Source organism: Camelina sativa, chromosome 17 (assembly GCF_030686135.1).
Source record: "Camelina sativa cultivar CO46 ecotype springtype chromosome 17, ASM3068613v1".
Taxonomy (NCBI): Eukaryota; Viridiplantae; Streptophyta; class Magnoliopsida; order Brassicales; family Brassicaceae; genus Camelina; species Camelina sativa.
In genome coordinates, this window is record NC_141896.1 from 9,060,921 (window position 1) to 9,081,186 (window position 20,266).

A 20,266-nucleotide genomic window follows, 5' to 3' on the forward strand; every position below is an offset into this window, starting at 1 on the left:
CAAACAAATTACTCAGACATAATCAATGAAGAATAAAACATGATTCTGAATAATAAGCAATTGAAATTAAAAGAGTAAGGAAGGAGTTTAAAAATTCTTCTCTCAAAGCAGTTCAGATCTCTCTCCCAAAAGCTCTCAAAATCTCACAGGGTTGCAGAAAAATAAAACTCTCTAGAATAAAACTTAAGGGTTTGGAAAACCTAAAAACTATATATATATGTCCTAAAACACGTCAGGGACTTATGTTGCAAATATGGAAAACTTTGGGGCAGATTTGTAAATTTTCCAAAACTTGGGTCTTGAGTCGGCAGAGATGAGTGTCGATCGATGCCTCCTCTTGGTGTCGGTCGATGCTCCTGCTTTCATCCGAAACCAAATTGATTCTTCAAGATTTATGCTCCAAAACATCCAAATTGCTCCATTTTGCTCCTTTCATGCTAAAAACCTGTAAAGACTCAAAAACAATCTAGAAACAAATGAAAAGACACTAAAAGACTCCTTATATCATGGTTAAAAACCACAAAAACCATAATATATCACTAAACAATCTCTTAGAATCCTTCATTTTTAACTTTCAATTTTCTATGATTCTAATAATCAGCAAGAACATAAAGTCATTAAAAAATTTTCTAAATCCTAAACCAATACCTCCCCGTAAAATAGAGTAACTAGGGAGGTAAAAATAAAAAACGGCTCTTTGGCCAAGTATCGTTTTCTTCAATCGTGTTTCAATCGGCATTACAAGCTTTGAGTTTTCTCATGGTGCGGTTTAGATCTCCGTATTGATCAAATTTTAACTCTAATTCATGAAGAAGTGAATTATGGTTTTACGATGAAATAGATAGTTAAATGTGATTACTAAACTGAATATCTAACGATGAATTTTATTTTAGATTAAAAAATTTTCAAATATTAATATGTATCATTTTTAAAGAAGATCATTTAAGAATATTAGTATTTTTTATGTTTAATTTTATAATTTCAACACATGTATTTTTGTAATGCATATGTTAAAACATAAGATAATTGAAAATAAATAATAATTTATAGGAATGAATCTTTAGTTATATGATTAGAATGTCTCTATATCTTTATATATGTTTTTATTTTATAAATTTCACTCATTTAAAATTGATTATAACATGAGGTAAAATTAGTACTTATGAGATAACAACATAACAAGTATATCTTAAATAATGTTGATTCAGTTTTTTTGCGATTTATATTTTGTTAATTTTTATTTGTATTTTCAATTCTTACTAAGATATAGATTTGATATGATGTATCAATTGTGTTTGATATAAAATATTTAGTTCTATGCATTAAGATGAAATGTGTAATTAAACTTAAAATATAGTTTATTATGATGGTATATATTTAAATATACTTCATAGTTCAAAAGTCATAAATTGTTATATTAATAAAAATTGTACATAGAAATTTGAGAAAATATTATAAAAGTAAAAAAGCCTTAAAACTCTTATATAATAAAACTGAGAGGGTATTAAAATGAAATATGAGAGGTTCATATTCAATATTAAAATGTTACAAGATAAAATCTAAAAACATTTATATTACTACTTAATTATCCTCAATATTTTTTTTTTAATTTTTACCTGTATAATAATGCAGGCCTTATCTAGTAAACTCTATAAAACGTAAGAATAAAAAAAATTCTAAAAAAATTAAATTAATTAGACAAAAGTTAATTAATTGAGAATTTTGAAAACTAAATAAATTAAAAAATTATTATTTAAAATACAATAATTTATAATTTTGGTCTGCGGTGTACCGCGGATGAAATCCTAGTTATAGTTCAAAATTCAAAACCGGAGCATCACACCCACACACTAATGCTTTAAGAAAAAAAAACGTGTGAGATGGAAATATTGATATAATAGTCTTGCTATCTCTTTTTTTTTTTTTAAATGCTTAAGGGTTTTTCTTTAAAAAATAATTATATATATATTTTATTATTTTTCATTTTTCTTAGAAATATTTTTTTTGTTTTTATTATTTATAAATTATTTAGACCACCACCATGGCACCCTCTACGTTTATTAATATATATCATTCATTCTTGTACAATGACTATTTAAGATTACAAGATTCTCGATCATATGATTATTCAAAATTATTAGATAATGTTTATGCAATATATTTTAATTAAACACAACTATGAGTAATTGTAAAAATAGATAGCAGATGAGTAATTTATAGCAAAATATAATTTGGGGAAGGGATTCAGTAAAATAGAGTAACTAGGGAGGTAAAAATAAAAAACGGTTCTTGGCCAAGTATCGTTTTCTTCGACCGTGTTTCAATCGGCATTACGAGCTTTAATTTTTCTGATGGTACGGTTTAGATCCCCGTATTGATCAAATTCTTTGGCTTAATTTTTCTTAGACTTTTTTGTTTCTTGTTCTTTATGTACATGAAGTGTACATACGATGCTTTTACCAAGGAGTTCTTTTAAAAATTATGTTGTAGAAGTTGGCTAGCTTTTCTGAATCATATGAAATATTTTTCTTAGTATCATACCTTAAAATTAAAATTAAATAAGAATTTCATTGATTACACCATTCATGAATTCGTTAGTAAATGCCCGCCCCTGTACATAACTATTATACTGAATTCGGTTCTTAAATTTAATGATTTTTTTAATCATTTTGTGTTCAAGCATGCATGCCAAATTATCATTTAAAAAAAAAAACTTAGTAATAGTAAAGTTATTATTAGATATAGTAAGGCTTGATTGATATTGTGGAAAAGCGCCTCTATAATCCAAAACCTCTTCATCTCTTTCCAAACTCAACAACTTAAAAAATAAAAACAAAAGTTATTACATCTCAAAAGAAAGAAAACAAAAAGACGAGAACAACAAACACGACGTGTGGGATTAGAAAGTGTTTATGCAAAGCTCATGAGAGAATTGAATATAAGAGTTTTTGACTCTTACGTACGTTTTAATCAAACTATTGACCACCAGTTGAAGAAATAGTCGTAAGAACATCAGTCACCGAAGCCATCACACTCAGTGCTGCCTTCAATACGTCTTGAGAACATCCTGGTTTCACTATCTTCCTCACCTGACCGACCCCCAAAATGTTTAAGATTATGAATATGGCCAAGAAGATTAGAAGATAACAAAAGAAAACACACGAGAGAAAAATATTTTTACCTGGTCTAGATATTCCTGCAGCTTCTTGATACGGCCCATGTAATCTTGATCTTCAACACAGAGACTCACTGCTTTAGCGTCCGCACCAGGACCATCGTACTGAAGCGGTCCTGGGTTTCTGTACAGATCTTCCATCAAGAACTTTTGTGCATTCTGTCTCAAGAGGCTGTAAAAAAAAAAAAAAAAAACCATTTAGCACTATGACAATTGAGAAACTTAAAGGCAACTTTGTGAATTAGTGTGTTCATGTTCTTTGTAATAGCTGGCTTACTCGTATGCTTTGCCTTTCAAATCCACCATAGCTGGATGTATTGCAGGTCTACCAATTGAAGTTAAAGTAGAACTAGCATTTTGGGACCAATGCTTCACCGTCATCATCGCCTAAAGGTTATACCAGAGATAAAGAATGAGGGAATTAGTATAGAAAGACACTGTATAAACACTACCATCTTTTAGATAGAAAAGAAGACAAAACTCAACTGTAATAGGTGCAGCACCACATTTCCACTTGTTTACAGGACTTTTCAGGTTGGTTACAGTTGCCATGTAACCATTCAGACCAGCTGCAAGGACGTGGTAACATATATGTCCAAGAACCTGCATGATTTTTCCCATTCAATAGTGTGAATATTCATCCAAAATTAGTAAGCAGCATTGGTATTGTGGTGCAGAGTGTTAGTGACTTACGTAGGCATAATCACAATCGAATTTCGATGGAAGAGATCCACGAGCTTGGTAACCAAAAAAGTGACATATGGCATTGAACTTCTTCCCCTTGTATGTGCCTTCTTTCTGTCAAGTTCACAGATTTAGTTACATAGGCAATAATGTTTCTTGATGCCAAATAATGACTCCGATACTTAGATAACAGTATCGGGAAAAGATAGAAATCAGTGAAAACATGGAGCATACCAAGCGCTTGTTCATTTCAGTCTCCACGAGATACGCAAGAAGTTTCTCCGTCTCAATCTGGAGTAGAAAGCAAAAAGAGCATTTAGGATTCCAACGTTGCTTTATCATATTAGCTCCAACATCTTTTTTCTTCTTATTCTTACCTGGGATAGCTGAGCAGAATCATCAGACTCAGGACGGAGAAGTAGCTGCAGCAACAAAGATTGACCAACTTGTAAGCATTGATACTCGTTTGCTTTGGAGAAAAACAAAGAGAAGTCTCTTGTCAAAGAATCTAAACCTGTTTCTTAATGAATGGAGGAAGAAATTCAAACAAAGCAGATGACCAAGGTGAAAGCTGAGTTGAAATCTTATCAGCAGCTACACCCTGCCTAAGGAGCCCGTGAATTTCCTACATCACAAAATGTCAAACTTAGACAAGGTATATACTAAAAAGTACATCTCGGTGTCAGAGAAAGAAGAAATGTCTACAACTATCAAATTCTTACCTTTAACAAAGCGTAGACTTCAGGAATACTCTCTATGATCCCTTCGGGAATGAGGATGACTCCATGGTTCTTGTCTGGTGCAAACAAATTTATATGGCACTGGAGTTAGTGGAACTTTTGGACACATGATTGCACAATCATATTTAGATATTTTGACTTTTCGTATTAAGACCTTCTACTGCTCTTGCTTGAACAGCATCACAGATCTGTTTCGCAATGTCAAAAATTGTGAGCTTCGATGCTGCAACCTCCTCACCCAATATCACCTGAGACCATTGCGTGTTTAGAAACCATGTTTAGAAAATCTGGAGACACAGGCATACCAACAAAATATAATTGTCTATGTTTAAAAACAGGAAAAGAAAAAAATACTAACCATGTTTGGATGAGACTGAAGTGTACACTCAAGGGCAACATGAGAGTGCTTCCGACCCATGAGACGGATGAAATAATAATACTGCCAAAATATAAAATAAACTTGATATCAAAATCATAAAAAATACAACTTAGGATTGTTCACTTTGTAATAGCCTAAATAATCCCATCTCTAACAATATGAAAGTTCAACAAGAAAAAGCATTTACCTTCTCTGCAGAGAGAGCATCAGTGCAGGCATTGCTAATGAGCTGTGAATTCACCTGTATGACGCAAGATATCATTAGCCAACAATTACATATAATTTCTGTAAAGACAACAGCAACGTGTTGGCTGCAATAGCTACAAAAGTAACCAGAAAGTTAAAGTTTACATTTACCTTACATATGGTGTCAAAACCTACGTTTGTCTCCACAAACTGATTCTTGAGATCTCCATTTGTAGTGACTGGAACACCAACAACCTGACATTTTAAGGCAACTTATAGTATCAAATAGGTATTTACATCGGTACATGCAGTCCAGAGCGTTTATAAAGGAATTTAATATAAAAGTATCGAAAAAAAAATTGGGACCTTAGTTGAGCATTTAGCTTCAACGAAAAATTCAGCAAGATGAGCTGCATCTGTGTTTGATGTTACACCTTCAAAAAGCATATAAATTCTTGGTTTAATAAAAATATATTACAGAACTTTCAATGAATGTAAGTAAAAACGCTAGGTACCTCCAATGATAACAAGGCCATCTAACTTCAAATCTGTGCAAGCTTTGAGTGCAGCGTTAACCTGCTCAGTTGTTTTGATCTGATCCTTAGTTCTTCCAAGCAAATCATAACCACCTTACAACATACATTTCAACACCAATATATCAGAGTTTTAAAGTAATGAACAGGATTCTACATATGACGGCAATGCCTTCATCATTGATCAAACAACCTATGTACCTTGGTTTTTGTAAGTCTGGAGAATATCATCAGTGATCTCCAGAGTCTTTTGTGCAAATAGACCTTCGGAACCACCTATTATCAGGTAACAAACAAGTTTTACTTAAATCTATTGTCACTAGAAATAGAAAACTCTAATAGCAAATGATGCAATTATCTCAGAAGATAACAAAACTTTACCCAAGAAACCAAGCAAAGTGCTATTAGAGTTGTGCACTTTGAGAGCCTCGAAAAGACCCCAGATCACATTGTGTCCACCCGGAGCTTGCCTTCCACAAAACACAATTCCAACTCTACAGTAGAAAAAGAGCACTTTGCTTAGGAGGATGAAATGAATACAACTTCCTCCTGATAAAGGTGAATCAAACATAAACACAGAGAGGAAACAGATTCACACACCTAACAGATGGAAGCTCAGTAATGATGTGAGCATCAGTGACTTGAGCAGTTTCCCTGAGGAAGTGAGCCAAAGGCTGGCCTAAGGTATGCGGGAAAGCACGAGCCATGGTGTGGGAATCAGCAGCCTCTGCAACAGTGGTTCCATCACCAAGCTCGACACGGACAGTAGTCCCCTGAGAAACGGAAACATAAAGCAGAATAATAAAAAATGAGTAAAAAATCAAAACAAAGGAAACATAGGGATCCGAATAAAAACAGATCGGAGAGCATTACGATATAGAAATCAGATCTGGTTAAGCTAAGCAGCACCAATATTGTAAGTTTCTCGAATTTAAAGATATAAAACAAACAACAAGGTGGATAGTTCCAAGTACTAATAGCAATACTACCAGACAAGTAGTGAAAGAAGTAAACTTAAGTGTTCAAATAGATCCAATGATTGGAACAAGATATAAACAATGGGAAGGAACTAAGGAAGGAGTAGATCTATGGAGGGAAGAGTAAAAGAAGAAGAAGAAGAAAGGACCTGGAGACAAGGAGGAAGGTCGGGTTTGTACTGAGATCGGAGTTGCTGAAGAGGGGAGAGTTCTCTGGGGATTCCAAAATCTGAATTCATGGCGTTAGGTTTTATGTGGAACCAAGTGTGTTTTGGTTTGGTGAGAGACTTTGAGAGAGTGAGACTTTGTTTTCTTCCTTTAACTTCAAAATATATAGTGAGGAGGACTGATGAAGAAGAATATACCACCAACCAAACACATCCGTTTCTTTCTTTCTTTCTTTGGTCTCCCTCTCGTCTTCTCTTTCAGATCTTATTTTAGACACTGAATCTACCCTTATTTGTCCCTGCTTCATCTCCACTATTTACGAGAAGACCATTGGATCTCCGATAAAAGTTGCCAACATTACTCGACTGTTTTCTCGTTTGGACATATATATTTTTGGTTGTGATCGGTAAAAGTTTCCCATTATGTATATATTACAACCTTTTTACTCAATTTTGATCTTAAGCTGACTCGCAAGTCTCAAAAACTCATATGTTTACAAATGAACACTGCTGCATTTATAAATTCTCTTAAGCAATCTCAGCTTTCATAGTGTCATAAACTCATATTAGTTTTGACAAAACCATACATAGGTCTAACAACTCGATGCATGGCATAATATCGAGTAAGAAATTCCAGCACTGGCTAATCGTAGTAGAGTACTTACTAAAAGGTCAAACAAACAGAGAGATAGCAAAAGACCAGAACAACGATTATTACACCTTCATATATAATATCTATTCTTCAGAAACTTGAGATTGCAGAGACCCCCAAACGGTGGTACCGTAGGCTATCTGGAAGACAAGTTTACCACTCTCCAGAATCAGAGCATATATGCCTGCAAATATAACAGAAATTATGTGTCATTTTCTGGATCATTCAAATACAAAATATTTTGATCAATTATTTGTAAGGAATAGCATATGAGAGTTATGAGACATGATTCAAAAAACAGTTTTCATAGCAGTGATGCACACATCAAATCACTATCCAATTAGACAGATTTCTAGCAATTTGCTGGTCAACACGTTCACTACTTGACTAATTTATTCAAATATAATCACATTGTTCACTATTGAATATATAATCATATTCTTCACCATCCAAATATAATCACATTGTTCACTTACTTGACCTACTATTTAACCTAATGCATAGCTAAGGTCAATGGTAAAGAACAAACCTAATGCATAGCTCAGGCAAAAAGAAAACAGAAGAAGCATATATATAACACGCAGCAGATGGATGAACAAATTACTCACACCTAATAAAGTTCACACAAAAGATGAAGCGAGTCGGTCAATGCACAAAGCAGAACCAGATACAGATCCTAAATCCGAAAATTATGACCAGAAAACTGTGGAACTAACCTGAATAACAAATCATTCTTCCATGTGATCTCCAGCGCCAGCTCCTTTGACATCAACAGAGAAAGAGTACTCTTGGTCACAACCCAAGTAAGAGTCGCACATGAAGTATAGTGTGTATGACTTCTCTCCTGGTTCTGTCGGTACCGTGAAATCCAGCTTCACCTTCGCTTTCCGTTGCAATGAGACACGCTTGATTGCCAGCAACTGATTCGTCTTGGTGTCTCCCACGACCAGCCACCATCCTTCTTCTTTGGTCTTGGGATACCTGAGTGAATCCACAGCTCCCACTTCTGTCCTCCCCTCCATGTCTCTCTCAACCATCACTTGCAATGTAACCTCTTTCCCTGGGGTCACCTCTTCACTGTCCACAACCTCGTAGGTAAGGTCGATGTTTGGGAAGCGGTTGCAGAATCTGGCAATGTCTAGAAGCTGCACGTCTGACATACTGAGAAGCTCTTGGCGTTCTTCGTCCTCCATCTCCACAAGATCAAATACGGTTTCAATGTTTCTCCCCGGGTTCTCCTGGCACCTCTTGGCCAAGTCCTTTGTAAAGTGAGGGAGCTGCAGAAGCATGGAGTCCCGCTCCCACATGCCTTGAGTCACCATCTGGCTTACTTCCATAGCTAACAGAGCAAGATTCAGCCAGCCATTGCTTGATATCACATCAACCATAGCTTGAAGAAGTCTAGTTGCAGATAAAAGGACATCACGCTGATCCATTGCCAAGTTCCCGCCAATGTTTTGCCTTGAGAAATGCGCCTGGAGAAGTGCGTTTGCCTTCACATGAGGGTCTGTGCATTTTGGGTTTTCAAAAGAGAACCTCTGGTGATTGATTAGTCTCCGAACAGTCTCCTCTTCGCCAGGCCGTATAGGGATCATGTCATACTCCGAAGCTGATGTCAAGATCTCAAGAAGACCCTTCATCTTGGTTTTAGAAGACAACAGAGAACTGAAGCGCTCAATGGTGGTATAACTGATGTAATAATAGGATGCAATCATACCAAGGTTAAGAGGAGAGAGTTCCATCTCATCCTCTATCTCAATGCATTTACTGGCTTCAAGATTAGACAAGGTGTTCTCAACCAGCTCTGATAGGTGATCAGACAGATGCCTGTGGCTAACACCTTGGAGATTGTAGTAGTTCGGGTTCTGGGGAAGCCTCCTGTACATGAAAGTCCATGTAAGATAATCCACGGCATCTTGCTTGTTTTCAATAACCCCAGCAACCACCTCTGCGTTGAAATTATCATGCAAGAAATGCTGGAGATTACTTTCCACAGGGAAGGCTTCGTACAAAAATTTCTTGTAATACTCCTTCTGGGGTGCGTGACAAAAGATCACACACTTCCCGGCATTGTCAAGAAGAGGTCGGCTAGCACGCCCCATCATCTGAAGCAGATCATGGACGGGATAATCAGAATGTGAATTTTCCCTCCCATCGTAATACTGTGTCCCCATTACGACCACCAAATGCGCAGATAATGGAGTTCCCCAACACAATGAACTGCTCATCACACAAGCCTGTATCCGTCCAGCTTCAAAGAGCTGTGTCACAATCTCCTGATCCAGACTGCTTAACCCCTCATGCAAGTACCCAATACCATGGCGCAGTGTCTCCTTCAGTGTTTCCTCGCGGATTTGGCTAACAAAAGGGTCCAGTTCTTCCAGATTCCCTAACAGAAAGTCAGGACTCTGCGGGTTATCCATGTGAGAATAAGCCATCAGATCCACAGCAGTCAAGCGGACATGTTTACGTGTTGGGACGAAAACAATAGCCGGCTTCTTGTTCTTGGCGTGCTGGACTATGGCAGTATAGGTTGGCTTGGTCATCGCCTGCATCCTGGCTTCAAAACTAGATATATCCACTCCCTGAATGTGAATCTCCAGAGGAACAGGACGGACTCCCGGAGGGAAGTTGAAAAGGCCGTGGGAACTGGCCCCAATCCACTCCCCAAGATCCTTCGCATTTGCAAGGGAAGTGGATAACGCAACAATCCTGATCTTGTTATTGACCTGACTCGAAATATATCTCATTCTGGAGACGATTACCTCCAACACTGGACCACCTAGACCTCCAATTAGATGGAGTTCGTCGACAATGAAAAGGCTAACCTGTTGTACGAATTTTCTCTGTTTCCACCTGCGGGAAAGAGCATCCCATTTCTCAGGAGTACTTATGATTATCTGACCTTTCTCAAGCAGCTTAAGATCCAATGCAGTCTCCCCAGTTAGCTCAACAACCCGTAAACCAAGACCCTTCCCAAACTTCTTCTCCCAGATACGAAACTGCTCCTTGGCAATAGCCTCAAGCGGCGCAATATAAACAACACGCATTGTAGCAGGCCCTTCTTGATGATTCCTTAAAATAGCAAACTCCGCACAAATAGTTTTACCACTTCCCGTTGGAGCAGCAACCAACACATTGTCGTTTGTGTTATACAAAACAGTAAAGACCTGGGTCTGCACTGGATTAAAATGCTTGAAATCCTGATAGAGCCTCTCATAATTTGGATTTCTTAGCGCCGTCACTGGGAGGGGCTGCAAGTCCAGTAGTTCCGTCGGAGGTGGATACTTTTCTGGAAGAATAAGATGCCTGAAAGATACAGGCAACACAGTCTGCGAGCCAAGCCACTTGTCTGAAACCACTCGGACAAAATACTGAGGTGGTAGTGGTTCAAAGATTGGCACAGTGAAGCTCAAAGTGTGATCCTCATCAACATACTGCTTCTTCAAAATAAAATACTCGTGATGAAGGATCTTTTCACCATCATTGTCTTCCACAATTATCCAGAACGGCTCAACATATTTATGAATTTTCTCGTCCCACAAGAAATCAGGTGTAACTGTGAGCTCCACCTTCAGAACAGTGCGAGTTATAGGCTGAACATGTGCAGAAAGAGTCAGTTTTGGGAACTGGTGGATGAACTTGTGAAGCGGCCTGCCCATCTTAGGACTACGAATAAGCTCTCCTAGCTCCTGTGCGGATAGATCATAGTATCTCTCCCACACCAAATCCTTCCTCTCCAAGCTCATCAAAATCTCATTGGGAATTCCATGAAACTGACGAAGGGGTGTCTGTACACTCCACGTCCTCTTCCCAACCATTTTAGACAAGTTCAGAGCCTTCTCTGCCAGTTGAGCCCATCCCCGCTTCAATACAATTTCGTAAAGAGCTCGCACAAGACGTCCAGCACTCTAAACATGACAGAAAGAAACGACATATAAGGACCAAACACTAGATACAGCAAATTTAACAATGTAACTAGAAGAGACGAGAGAAGAAAGCATAGAACAAACCTGAGTAATGTAGACCATGTCAGATGTCAAAGAAAGACCCTCAAGCTTTAGCTGTGAAATATATGCCTGCAGCAATACATTTATCTTTGCACTGGGCTCCTCCAAAGTTTCCTTGATCGGAATCGGGACACGATCCAAAAGTTTCGCCAGTTCCATCTTCTCATCTTGCCGAACAGTCACATACTTGAACTCCTCACTCAGTGAGAACAGACGATAGAGATCTATATCACCCATTGTTGGCTTCAAATGCTCATTGTACGTAGCTATTGTCCCATGGGTTATGTAATAGTAGCTAGCAATCCGTCCCAAATCTGTAACTTGGAAGTACCCACTTTTCCTGTCATACTTAACCAAGTTGTTTTTGTCCAAGATGGTAGCAGCCGAATGTATCTGCAAAAACAACAATTCAATCAAGCATTAGACACAGCTCGCCGTTAAGAATAATTAATAAAAGTAACTTTAGAACAACTTGAAGAGGACAAGGCAATCACAAGGATCCAACAGTTCATCATGGAATGCATGTAATAGAAAGTGAGAAAGCTACTGATGCTCTGAACAATATTTTCAGAGTACTAGAAAATGAGATCACCATTAGGAGTTTATTTGATAAAATAAAATGCAACTTACAGAGCAATAACGTTAAATAATCAGATACATCATCATTCAAGATACTCAAACAGAAATTTATGATACTATATTAGTAATCAACATGGTGACCGAACAAGTGATCCCAACAGTTATTCATGGATTGCATATAGTCGACAGTGGCAAAGTTACTAATGCGAGGCATGATATTTATGGGCAATGATACTATACGAAAAACAAACGCACAGAGCATTAGAAACTCGTTACTAAGAATACTACACAAATAAAGTAACTTTCAGAGCAGTGACAAAAAACATGCACAGTTAATCATGGATTGTATATAGTGGCCATGTGAAAGTTCCAGATAGTAGGCATATATTTATGGGCATGTAACAATAAACAAATGATATGATGACAATAGATTTCGAAAACTCAAATTTATGCAGATGAAAAAAGTACGTACCAGGTCAGCTCTTCTTTCCTCCAACACTACGTCTTTTGCAAGAGCATCAGGCGCTAAGCCATACAGCGTTGGATTACGAACCATACGGATATATAAATACGTATAACCAAGCCAATGGCAAGCCTCTCTAGCATTCTGAACGGTTCCAAGCACAATTTCAGCATTAAGCTGATCAGCAAGTTTAGAAATAAACTGGCTTTCAATAGGTAGTTGCTCATTCATCAAAGAAAGATAATACTGCAGCTCGCTGTAGCCAGTGATAATTATACCCTCCCCATGTTGATCATACTGAGGTCTTCCAGCACGGCCAAGCATCTGCATTACATCTAGAGGACTCAACTCCATCCACGCCCCTTTCTCAGGATTATACACTTGGGTTCCTTTTATAATAACTGTATGTGCAGGCAGATTCACACCCCATGCGAGAGTTGCTGTGGAAACCAGGACTTGCACATGCCCCTGAGCAAAAAGATCTTCAACAATCTCACGATCACTCCTTGTTAACCCAGCATGATGAATTGCAAAACCGTATGGCAGAATATCTTTCAGCTCATTATTCTTCACAATCCCAACCTGACTCTGAAGAACTTCACGACTTACACTATCTTCTTTCAAGAATCTGCTGACGGTATCGTTCGCCATTGCCGTGTCCCGTATTGCTCTTGCAGTTTTTGCTGTCTCCTTCCTCGAATGAACAAAAATAAGGACCTGGTGCTTTCCAGCACCAGCCAATACTTTCTGATAACATAGATCATTCATCAGTTGGAACCGCTGCAACGGTTTTTTCACACTGATTCCAATATACTGCTGATGGAGAGGCACAGGTCTGTAGCTGCGGTCAAATTTAAACAAACCTTTCTTAAGATCAACCCGCAAAAATAAGGCCACGTCTTCATAATTTGGCAGTGTAGCAGATAAACCCACCAGACGAATATTCTCTTTCGTGGTTTCAATTTGCCTAAGAGTCCTAGCGACAATGCTTTCAAGCACAGGACCTCGATTATCATGAAGGAGATGAATTTCATCGATTATAAGAAGTCTCACAAGCTGAGTATAAGTTCGATCTCCAGACTTCCTAGTGATGATATCCCACTTCTCTGGTGTTGTAACAATTATCTGAGTCTCTTCAATTTCTTTCCCGGTTAGGGACTGATCCCCACTGAGTTCTCTCACAGTAACTCCATAATCCTTCAGACGATTAGACAAATTACCTACAACTTCAGCAACAAGAGCTTTCATGGGTGCAACATAGACAATTTTATAATCTCCATGGTTATAAGTTCCATCTTCATTCCTATTCATTTCAAGTTGCTGAAGTATCGTAAGCATAGCAACATTGGTCTTCCCAGCACCAGTCGGAGCACAAAGAAGAATGTTCTCTGCCGTAAAAAGTGCAGTCTCATACACTTTGCTTTGAACCCTGTTCAACTGTTTCATTCCCTTGAAAGCAGGTTGGGCCCAGCCAGGCATTTCGGTAATCTTCACAAGCTTCTCATTGATATCCACCTTTTTAGAAACCCATGGCACATGGACTTCATCATATCCTTTGCCATGACTTCTGTAAGAGCCAGGAGGAAGGTCACACTTCTTATTCGCCATCAGGAGACCACCTTGGTCAAAAGCCAAACTCTCCAAGTCCAGCATCTGACGCTGACCCTTCACCCAGCCACTCTCTAAATCTCTATCAGCAACATCTCTCCTGCCTCTGCCTCCATCTCCACCAGTTTCATCCCTCAAACGTCGAGCTTCTTCGTTAATACTTTTTTGCAGATTCTCCTCCCTCTCTTTCGCTGTTGCTCTTGTTGCATGCAGCTGCTCCACAATTGCTGTCAACTCTGGGCCCAACCCCCTCATCTCCTCCTCAATTCGATTCCTCTCTTCCTGGTCTTCTGCCCTAGCCAACCGAGTGCACCACACAACTTTAAGACGGTTCCGCAGCAGAAATTTAACAAGGCTAAACTTGTCAAACTGAAGGTGCACAAGCAGCTTGTTCTCAACATCCCTATCATCTCCTTCAGCGAGTATCTTAAGAAGCTCTTCAGCGAGTACTTGGCATTGCTGTGGATCAATCTGCTGTTCATATGCTTGAGATATCTTTCTCTGGAGCCAATATGCATCTATGTCTTGAACATTAAGATTTGTGCCCTCACTTGCATCTCCTGCATCATCGTCATTTAATCCTGCACCAACCTTCATACCTCCAGTTCTGCTAGGCTCTTCATCCTCCTCATCATCTTCGTCTTGAACCATATCAGGATCACTATCCTCATCATCTTCTTCATTCTCCTCAAACTCAACAGCGACGCCCAAATCATCATCAAGCCCCTCATCGTCATCAGCCTTACCACCACCAGAATCACCACCCTCTTGAAAATCCGTGATCAACTTTCCAATGCTAACAAGCTGATCAAACTCCTGGTCTTTAATTTTGTTCAGCAACTTCTCGATCTCCATCTTTTTCTCAGGGTTTTTAAGTGTTTCGTTCTTGAGGACGGCCAATATCTCATCCGCTGCACCACTAACAATATTAAGAGGTAGCCCACCCAACTGCTGCTGAATAAGACTAAGCATGGCCTCATAAGCAGCCCTCGTCTCTTTAGTCTTGGGCTGATAAACCGCATCATCAGTATCAGTAAGCACGCTCTCTTCCCTAAGACGACGCCTCTTACTCTGGCGAACATTAGCAGTATCATCCACAACATCACGTTCCTTCTTCTTAGACTTTTTAAGCTTATCCTCCAGCTCCTGAGGCCTTCCCCTAGCAACACGGTCACCAAAAGTCCTCGGATCAATTCTCCCATACAGAGTTTCCGGTTCTCCTGTAGGCTCATGTGTATCCCGAGGACGATTATCAGTGGTTAACACCAGACTAGAGTTGGCTCTGTACTCGTACTGCTTGAACCTGGCATGTGCTTCCGCACCGCCTCCCAAATTCGCCATCACCAAATCCGTTAAACCTAAAAAAAAAAAAAAAAAATCAAATCAAACAGAGAAACACACAACAATGTCAACCTCGAATCTAAGAAATTACCCGAAATAAAACCAAAAGTGAAACGAAGAAACTCCCCAAGAACGCAGATGATAAACCCTAATAAACCCACCCCAAATCGAGTAAACAAAGAGAGAGAGAGAAGAACACTTACGGAAACAGCTACGGAGTCTCTTCTTAGCTCGACTCGCTGCAACGAAAAGAATCTACTAGCAGAAACCCTAATGGAAGATGATTCAGCTTATCCCCCTTCTCACGGCCTCTCTATCTCCTAACAAATCGATCTATATGAGAAACACTCGACTGCGCTAACTTTGCTATAAGCGAGCAACCGCCTTAAGGTGACAACCCTTAACGACGCCGTTTTAAACTATGGATCCGATAACGAAACCGACCCCTACATAGCTTTATTATTGGGCTGGGCCTGTGCATCCTTCACAAGTCACTCCACCGATAATCCTTTGACATATCAGCAAAAGAACATTATTTTTGCAAACAATCATAAAACAAAAAAAAAAAGATCGTGCAGAAAAAAGCAAAAAAAAAAAAATTACATAATCAAAACAAATTCAGAAAATCCAGTTAACGTGAAAACAAATTATTTTCAAAAAAAAAAAAATAAATAATAACAGTAAAATTGTGGTTGAAAAATAAAAAGAAAAACAAATTACATATTTATTCAACTAAATATAAGTTGCTTGATCAATTAAATACTGACATGTGGGCAAGTTTACCAAATTAAACAGAAATAAATTAAGAAAAAGAAAGTTAATTGATCCAAAAAAAAAGTATCAGTTTTCCTGTTACTACTACGTTTGATGGGAGAAATATCAGTTCTCACTTTTTTTTTTAATTTATCTTTTTCTCTAATATCAGTTCTCTATTTCATTTTATTTTTAATTTCTTCATTGATCCTTCAATTATCACTAAAAGGTAGAGAGAAAATCCATTTTTTTTTTAAAGTCAAAGGAAGTTAAGGTCTTCATCTTTGTTAGGCTTTTGTGAAAGTAGAACATCAATTCCAAATATTTTCTTCCAAATGATCTTTAATTACACCATGTTTTGGATAAGGAACATTTTCATTTTTTGTATTGTAGGTAAAATGTCTCTATGTTACAAAACCAAATAAAAAGTAAATTTATGTTTTCTTATCTCTAATCTATCTTCTCTACCTTAATAGCATATTTACTAACTAAGGCTCTGATTGGTAACGGCTGTTACTTTTGGATGTAAAGACTTTGACTTTAAAATTTTAGCTGTAGAGAATTTGGCTGTAGATGCTTTGACTGTAGAAACTTTAACTGTTAAAATCTGATTGTTTACCAACAACTTTTAAAGCTGTAGCTGTTATTTTTATTATTATTATAAATATTAATAATAAATATATATTATGTCAAAAATTAATTTATATAACATTTTAATGACAAAATAAATTTTATTAATGATAAATTAAAATTTTAAAAAATATAAATCAATCAAATATGAAATTTTGTTTGAAAACTAATTAAAAACAAACAACTATAAGAATAAGAAATAAATAATTGAAGTTGTAGACATCAATTTATTAACTTATTAAATTTTAAATAATGCAAAAAAAAAACTAGTCAATGCATTGTTTGAATGTTATTCTCTTATTAATGATGAATTTCATAAACTCTTTTATAGTATTATTAGTGCTGATGATGAAAAAATAAAATTTATTATTGAAATGGGTCTTAAAAAAAGAGAAAAAAATGAGAATAATTAATTTATAAAAATAAAATATATAAAAACTAGTCAAAAATCTAGTCACAAAAATCTAGAATAATTCATTAATTTATAAAAACTAGTCAAAAATCTATTAACCACTAATCAATGCATTGTTTGAATGTTATTCTCTTATTAATGATGAATTTCATAAACTCTTTTATAATATTATTAGTGATGATGATGAAAAAATAAAATTTATTATTGAAATGGGTCTTAAAAAAAAGAAAAAAAATGAGAATAATTAATTTATAAAAATAAAGTATATAAAATATTTATATATACTTTTGAAGAGCTTTTAAATATAAAAGGGTGAAAAAAAAGAATGCTTTAAAAATTGTTTTGTTTTAAAGCATGAATTTGACGCTTTAAAAAAGAAAGGAAAACAAGGAAGAGAAAAAAAAAAGTGACTTTTAAAACTTTTAAAAATTAAAAGCCAAAAAAGCCTGATTGGTAAAAAAATGACTGTCATGACTTTAAAAAATTTTAAAGTCTTAAAAGTAGCCTACCAATCAGGGCCTAAGTCAACAATTTATGACATATTATAAATTAGTTAATGTGTGTCATGTAATTGTAAATCGAATTTGTTAACCATAAAAATAAAAATTTCCTAATTTGTTTTTTTTGTAAAATTTGTAATGTAGTTAAGATAAAATGTAGCATTGGGTATAATACTAGTACTTCATAAGCCCAACGCAATAAGACGGTGGTCATAATTGAATGAAAGCAAGTGTTTTTTTGTTTATCACTCTCCAGTCTCCCACAGAAACTTCATTTATATAAGAATTATAAATTATTGTTTTCATCGCGGTACACCGAGAGACTAAATTATAAATTATTATATTTTTAATAATAATTTTTAATTTATTTAGTTTTCAAATTCCCAATTAATTAAATTTTATCTAATTAATTTATATTTTTGTTTAGAATAATTTTCTTCTTCTTACGTGTTATACAGTTTATAACTTAATTAAATTAAATTTGTTATTAGATAGAATATCAAATTTTAAAACACTTAGTTTTATTTTCTATAATTAAACATTGGTATATGCTTATATGGTGTGTTAGTGTATATTTTTATGTATATATAATTTTTTTTTTTGAAATATTAAGAATGTGTTGTAGTATATGTAATATTTTGTAGTTCATATACTAAATAATTTATAATTTAATTTTCCAAACTATGACTACAAATCTATAGTATATGAAATAAACTAATAGTTTTAGTGTTGGTTCTATAGTCCAAACCCGCCATGCAAGGCGGATCACGCAACATGTTCAAAGATTTTGAATCCGCAAAAACTCATCGTACGAAACTCGTGAAAGTAAAATATAGTATGTGAGACTAAAAGTCACTTTTTATCAAATCAGTTTTTCAAATTTTTAGAGAACAATACATCTTCACTCACCTCCTTATAAAATAAGGAAATAAATCTATATACATTTACAATTATGTTTGTTACCTTTTAAAACACTTAGTTTCTATTAAAAAATCGAATATAAGTAGACTAATTTGTTTATTAATTAATTATTTAATATCATTGATATGTCTGTAAATAAGTATCAACTTCAGGATTTATTTTATAAATGTCTCCATAAATATATATATATATAAATATTCATTTACAATTATATTTGTTACCTTTTAAAACACTTAGTTTCTATTAAAAAATCGAATATAAATAAATTAATTTATTTATTAATTAATTATTTAATATCAATGGTATGTCTGTAAATAAGTACCAACTTTAGAATTTATTTTACAAATGTCTCTAGATATATATATATATAGATTAATACCTCACATTAATCATCGCTGACAAAAATAATGTGTGAGTAATAATGAAAAAAAAAGGAATGGGAAGACTTTAAAATGTGACAGTGACATGGTGGACTGATTACTTTGAATACAATCTTAGATTAGTGAAAGGAGAGGCACATGCATATGAGACGAAGAGCTCATGTGTTATCATGTGAAAATATATCCAAAATTTATAGTATTATTTATTTATCTGTTTTGTCAAAAACTCTATAAGAGATCTATTGATCTCAGAGATAATATAGTTTTTATAATATGTAACACGTATATATATATTGAATCAACAAAAAAAAAATCAACCGCCATAACTGATATGTGAATTATACACATACACAACAACGACTATAGGCAAAAAAACTCACTCTATCATTAAAACTCGTGTGTGGAAGTTTTAGACTAGATTTTTTCACTTTCGTTTACTCTATTACGTACTCTTATTATGAAATACAGAGAATGGTGACAAACAAACAAACAAAAGAGTAATCGAATACATAAACTCACGTATGTAAGCGTGTGAAATATTGAGACGTGGAAAATCAAAATGTCCTGAAAAGGCCATGTGTGGAAATCCACGTAACTATAGCTTCAATTTTGTACTTATGTCTAATTTTTAATAACCATTACCATTTACCAACAATATTAATTTTTCCTTTAAGGCAATGCAATGCATATATATAATAATAATAAAAAAAAAAACATTTTGGTAAGCACTCGTCCTCCTAAATTCCGTTTTAAACATACATGTATATAGGTGAGCACCTAGACCTAGTGCGGGTTAGAGCATTTGGCCATTGATCATGTGACATAGTGTGGCTCCATTATCTTTAAAGCTTTGCCGGAGATATTTATGACAAAACTGGTGTACTTTATTCCAAGATGTTAATAACATGCACTTTTTTTTATTCAATACAACAAAATAAACATAACATAACATAACATAACAATGACCTTTTTCCAAACAAAATAACAATGGCTATGCTGTTTTTTTTTTCTTACCAAAATATTTAACCGCTGTATATTATTATAATTAAGTAGCTCTGCCGATTGTCATTTACCATCGTTAATGATTACAAGTAACAATTGATGTAAAAACCATCACTTAACTGCCACGAGATTTAAATGCGTTACAATGTACAATTGTTAATTAACTTCAAAATC

The 20,266-nt window shown here is 35.6% G+C and overlaps 2 protein-coding genes across 3 annotated transcripts; both read right to left on the reverse strand.

The window, feature by feature from the left end:
• Positions 1-2,761: 2,761 nt before the first annotated feature.
• LOC104756451 (pyrophosphate--fructose 6-phosphate 1-phosphotransferase subunit alpha 1) lies at positions 2,762-7,243 on the reverse strand. Of its 2 annotated transcripts, XM_087495686.1 has the most exons (19): positions 6,824-7,216; positions 6,298-6,470; positions 6,079-6,191; positions 5,899-5,973; positions 5,680-5,793; positions 5,531-5,598; positions 5,336-5,419; positions 5,166-5,219; positions 4,958-5,038; positions 4,754-4,847; positions 4,582-4,655; positions 4,374-4,484; positions 4,237-4,281; positions 4,094-4,150; positions 3,869-3,973; positions 3,662-3,778; positions 3,453-3,562; positions 3,182-3,347; positions 2,762-3,089 (listed from the first exon to the last, which is right to left on the reverse strand). In XM_087495686.1, the coding sequence occupies exons 1-19, from the start codon at positions 6,911-6,913 to the stop codon at positions 2,976-2,978; spliced, it is 1,845 nt and encodes a 614-aa protein (XP_087351812.1). In that variant the 5' UTR covers positions 6,914-7,216; the 3' UTR covers positions 2,762-2,975. The 2 variants fall into 2 exon arrangements, with proteins under 2 accessions (XP_087351812.1, XP_087351813.1); XM_087495687.1 differs by lacking the exon at positions 4,237-4,281 and having other exon boundaries at positions 4,094-4,134; positions 4,376-4,484; positions 6,824-7,243.
• A 91-nt stretch (positions 7,244-7,334) lies between these two features.
• LOC104756452 (DExH-box ATP-dependent RNA helicase DExH12) lies at positions 7,335-15,923 on the reverse strand. Its single transcript, XM_019239333.2, has 5 exons — positions 15,698-15,923; positions 12,555-15,511; positions 11,507-11,896; positions 8,210-11,404; positions 7,335-7,677 (listed from the first exon to the last, which is right to left on the reverse strand). The coding sequence occupies exons 2-4, from the start codon at positions 15,492-15,494 to the stop codon at positions 8,222-8,224; spliced, it is 6,513 nt and encodes a 2,170-aa protein (XP_019094878.2). The 5' UTR covers positions 15,495-15,511; positions 15,698-15,923; the 3' UTR covers positions 7,335-7,677; positions 8,210-8,221.
• Positions 15,924-20,266: the final 4,343 nt, after the last annotated feature.

Bases quoted from the DNA above. Each gene is read 5' to 3' on its own strand.
- LOC104756451 (XM_087495686.1), bottom strand. From the start codon at position 6,913: ATGAATTCAGATTTTGGAATCCCCAGAGAACTCTCCCCTCTTCAGCAA. The intron at 6,192-6,297 runs GTGTGTGAATCT...TTTCTACTGTAG, and splicing joins ACTGAGCTTCCATCTGTTAG to AGTTGGAATTGTGTTTTGTG. The intron at 5,039-5,165 runs GTAAATGCTTTT...ATATTTTGGCAG, and splicing joins ATGCTCTCTCTGCAGAGAAG to TATTATTATTTCATCCGTCT.
- LOC104756452 (XM_019239333.2), bottom strand. From the start codon at position 15,494: ATGGCGAATTTGGGAGGCGGTGCGGAAGCACATGCCAGGTTCAAGCAG. The intron at 11,897-12,554 runs GTACGTACTTTT...TTGTTTTTGCAG, and splicing joins AGGAAAGAAGAGCTGACCTG to ATACATTCGGCTGCTACCAT. The intron at 11,405-11,506 runs GTTTGTTCTATG...TGTCATGTTTAG, and splicing joins ACATGGTCTACATTACTCAG to AGTGCTGGACGTCTTGTGCG.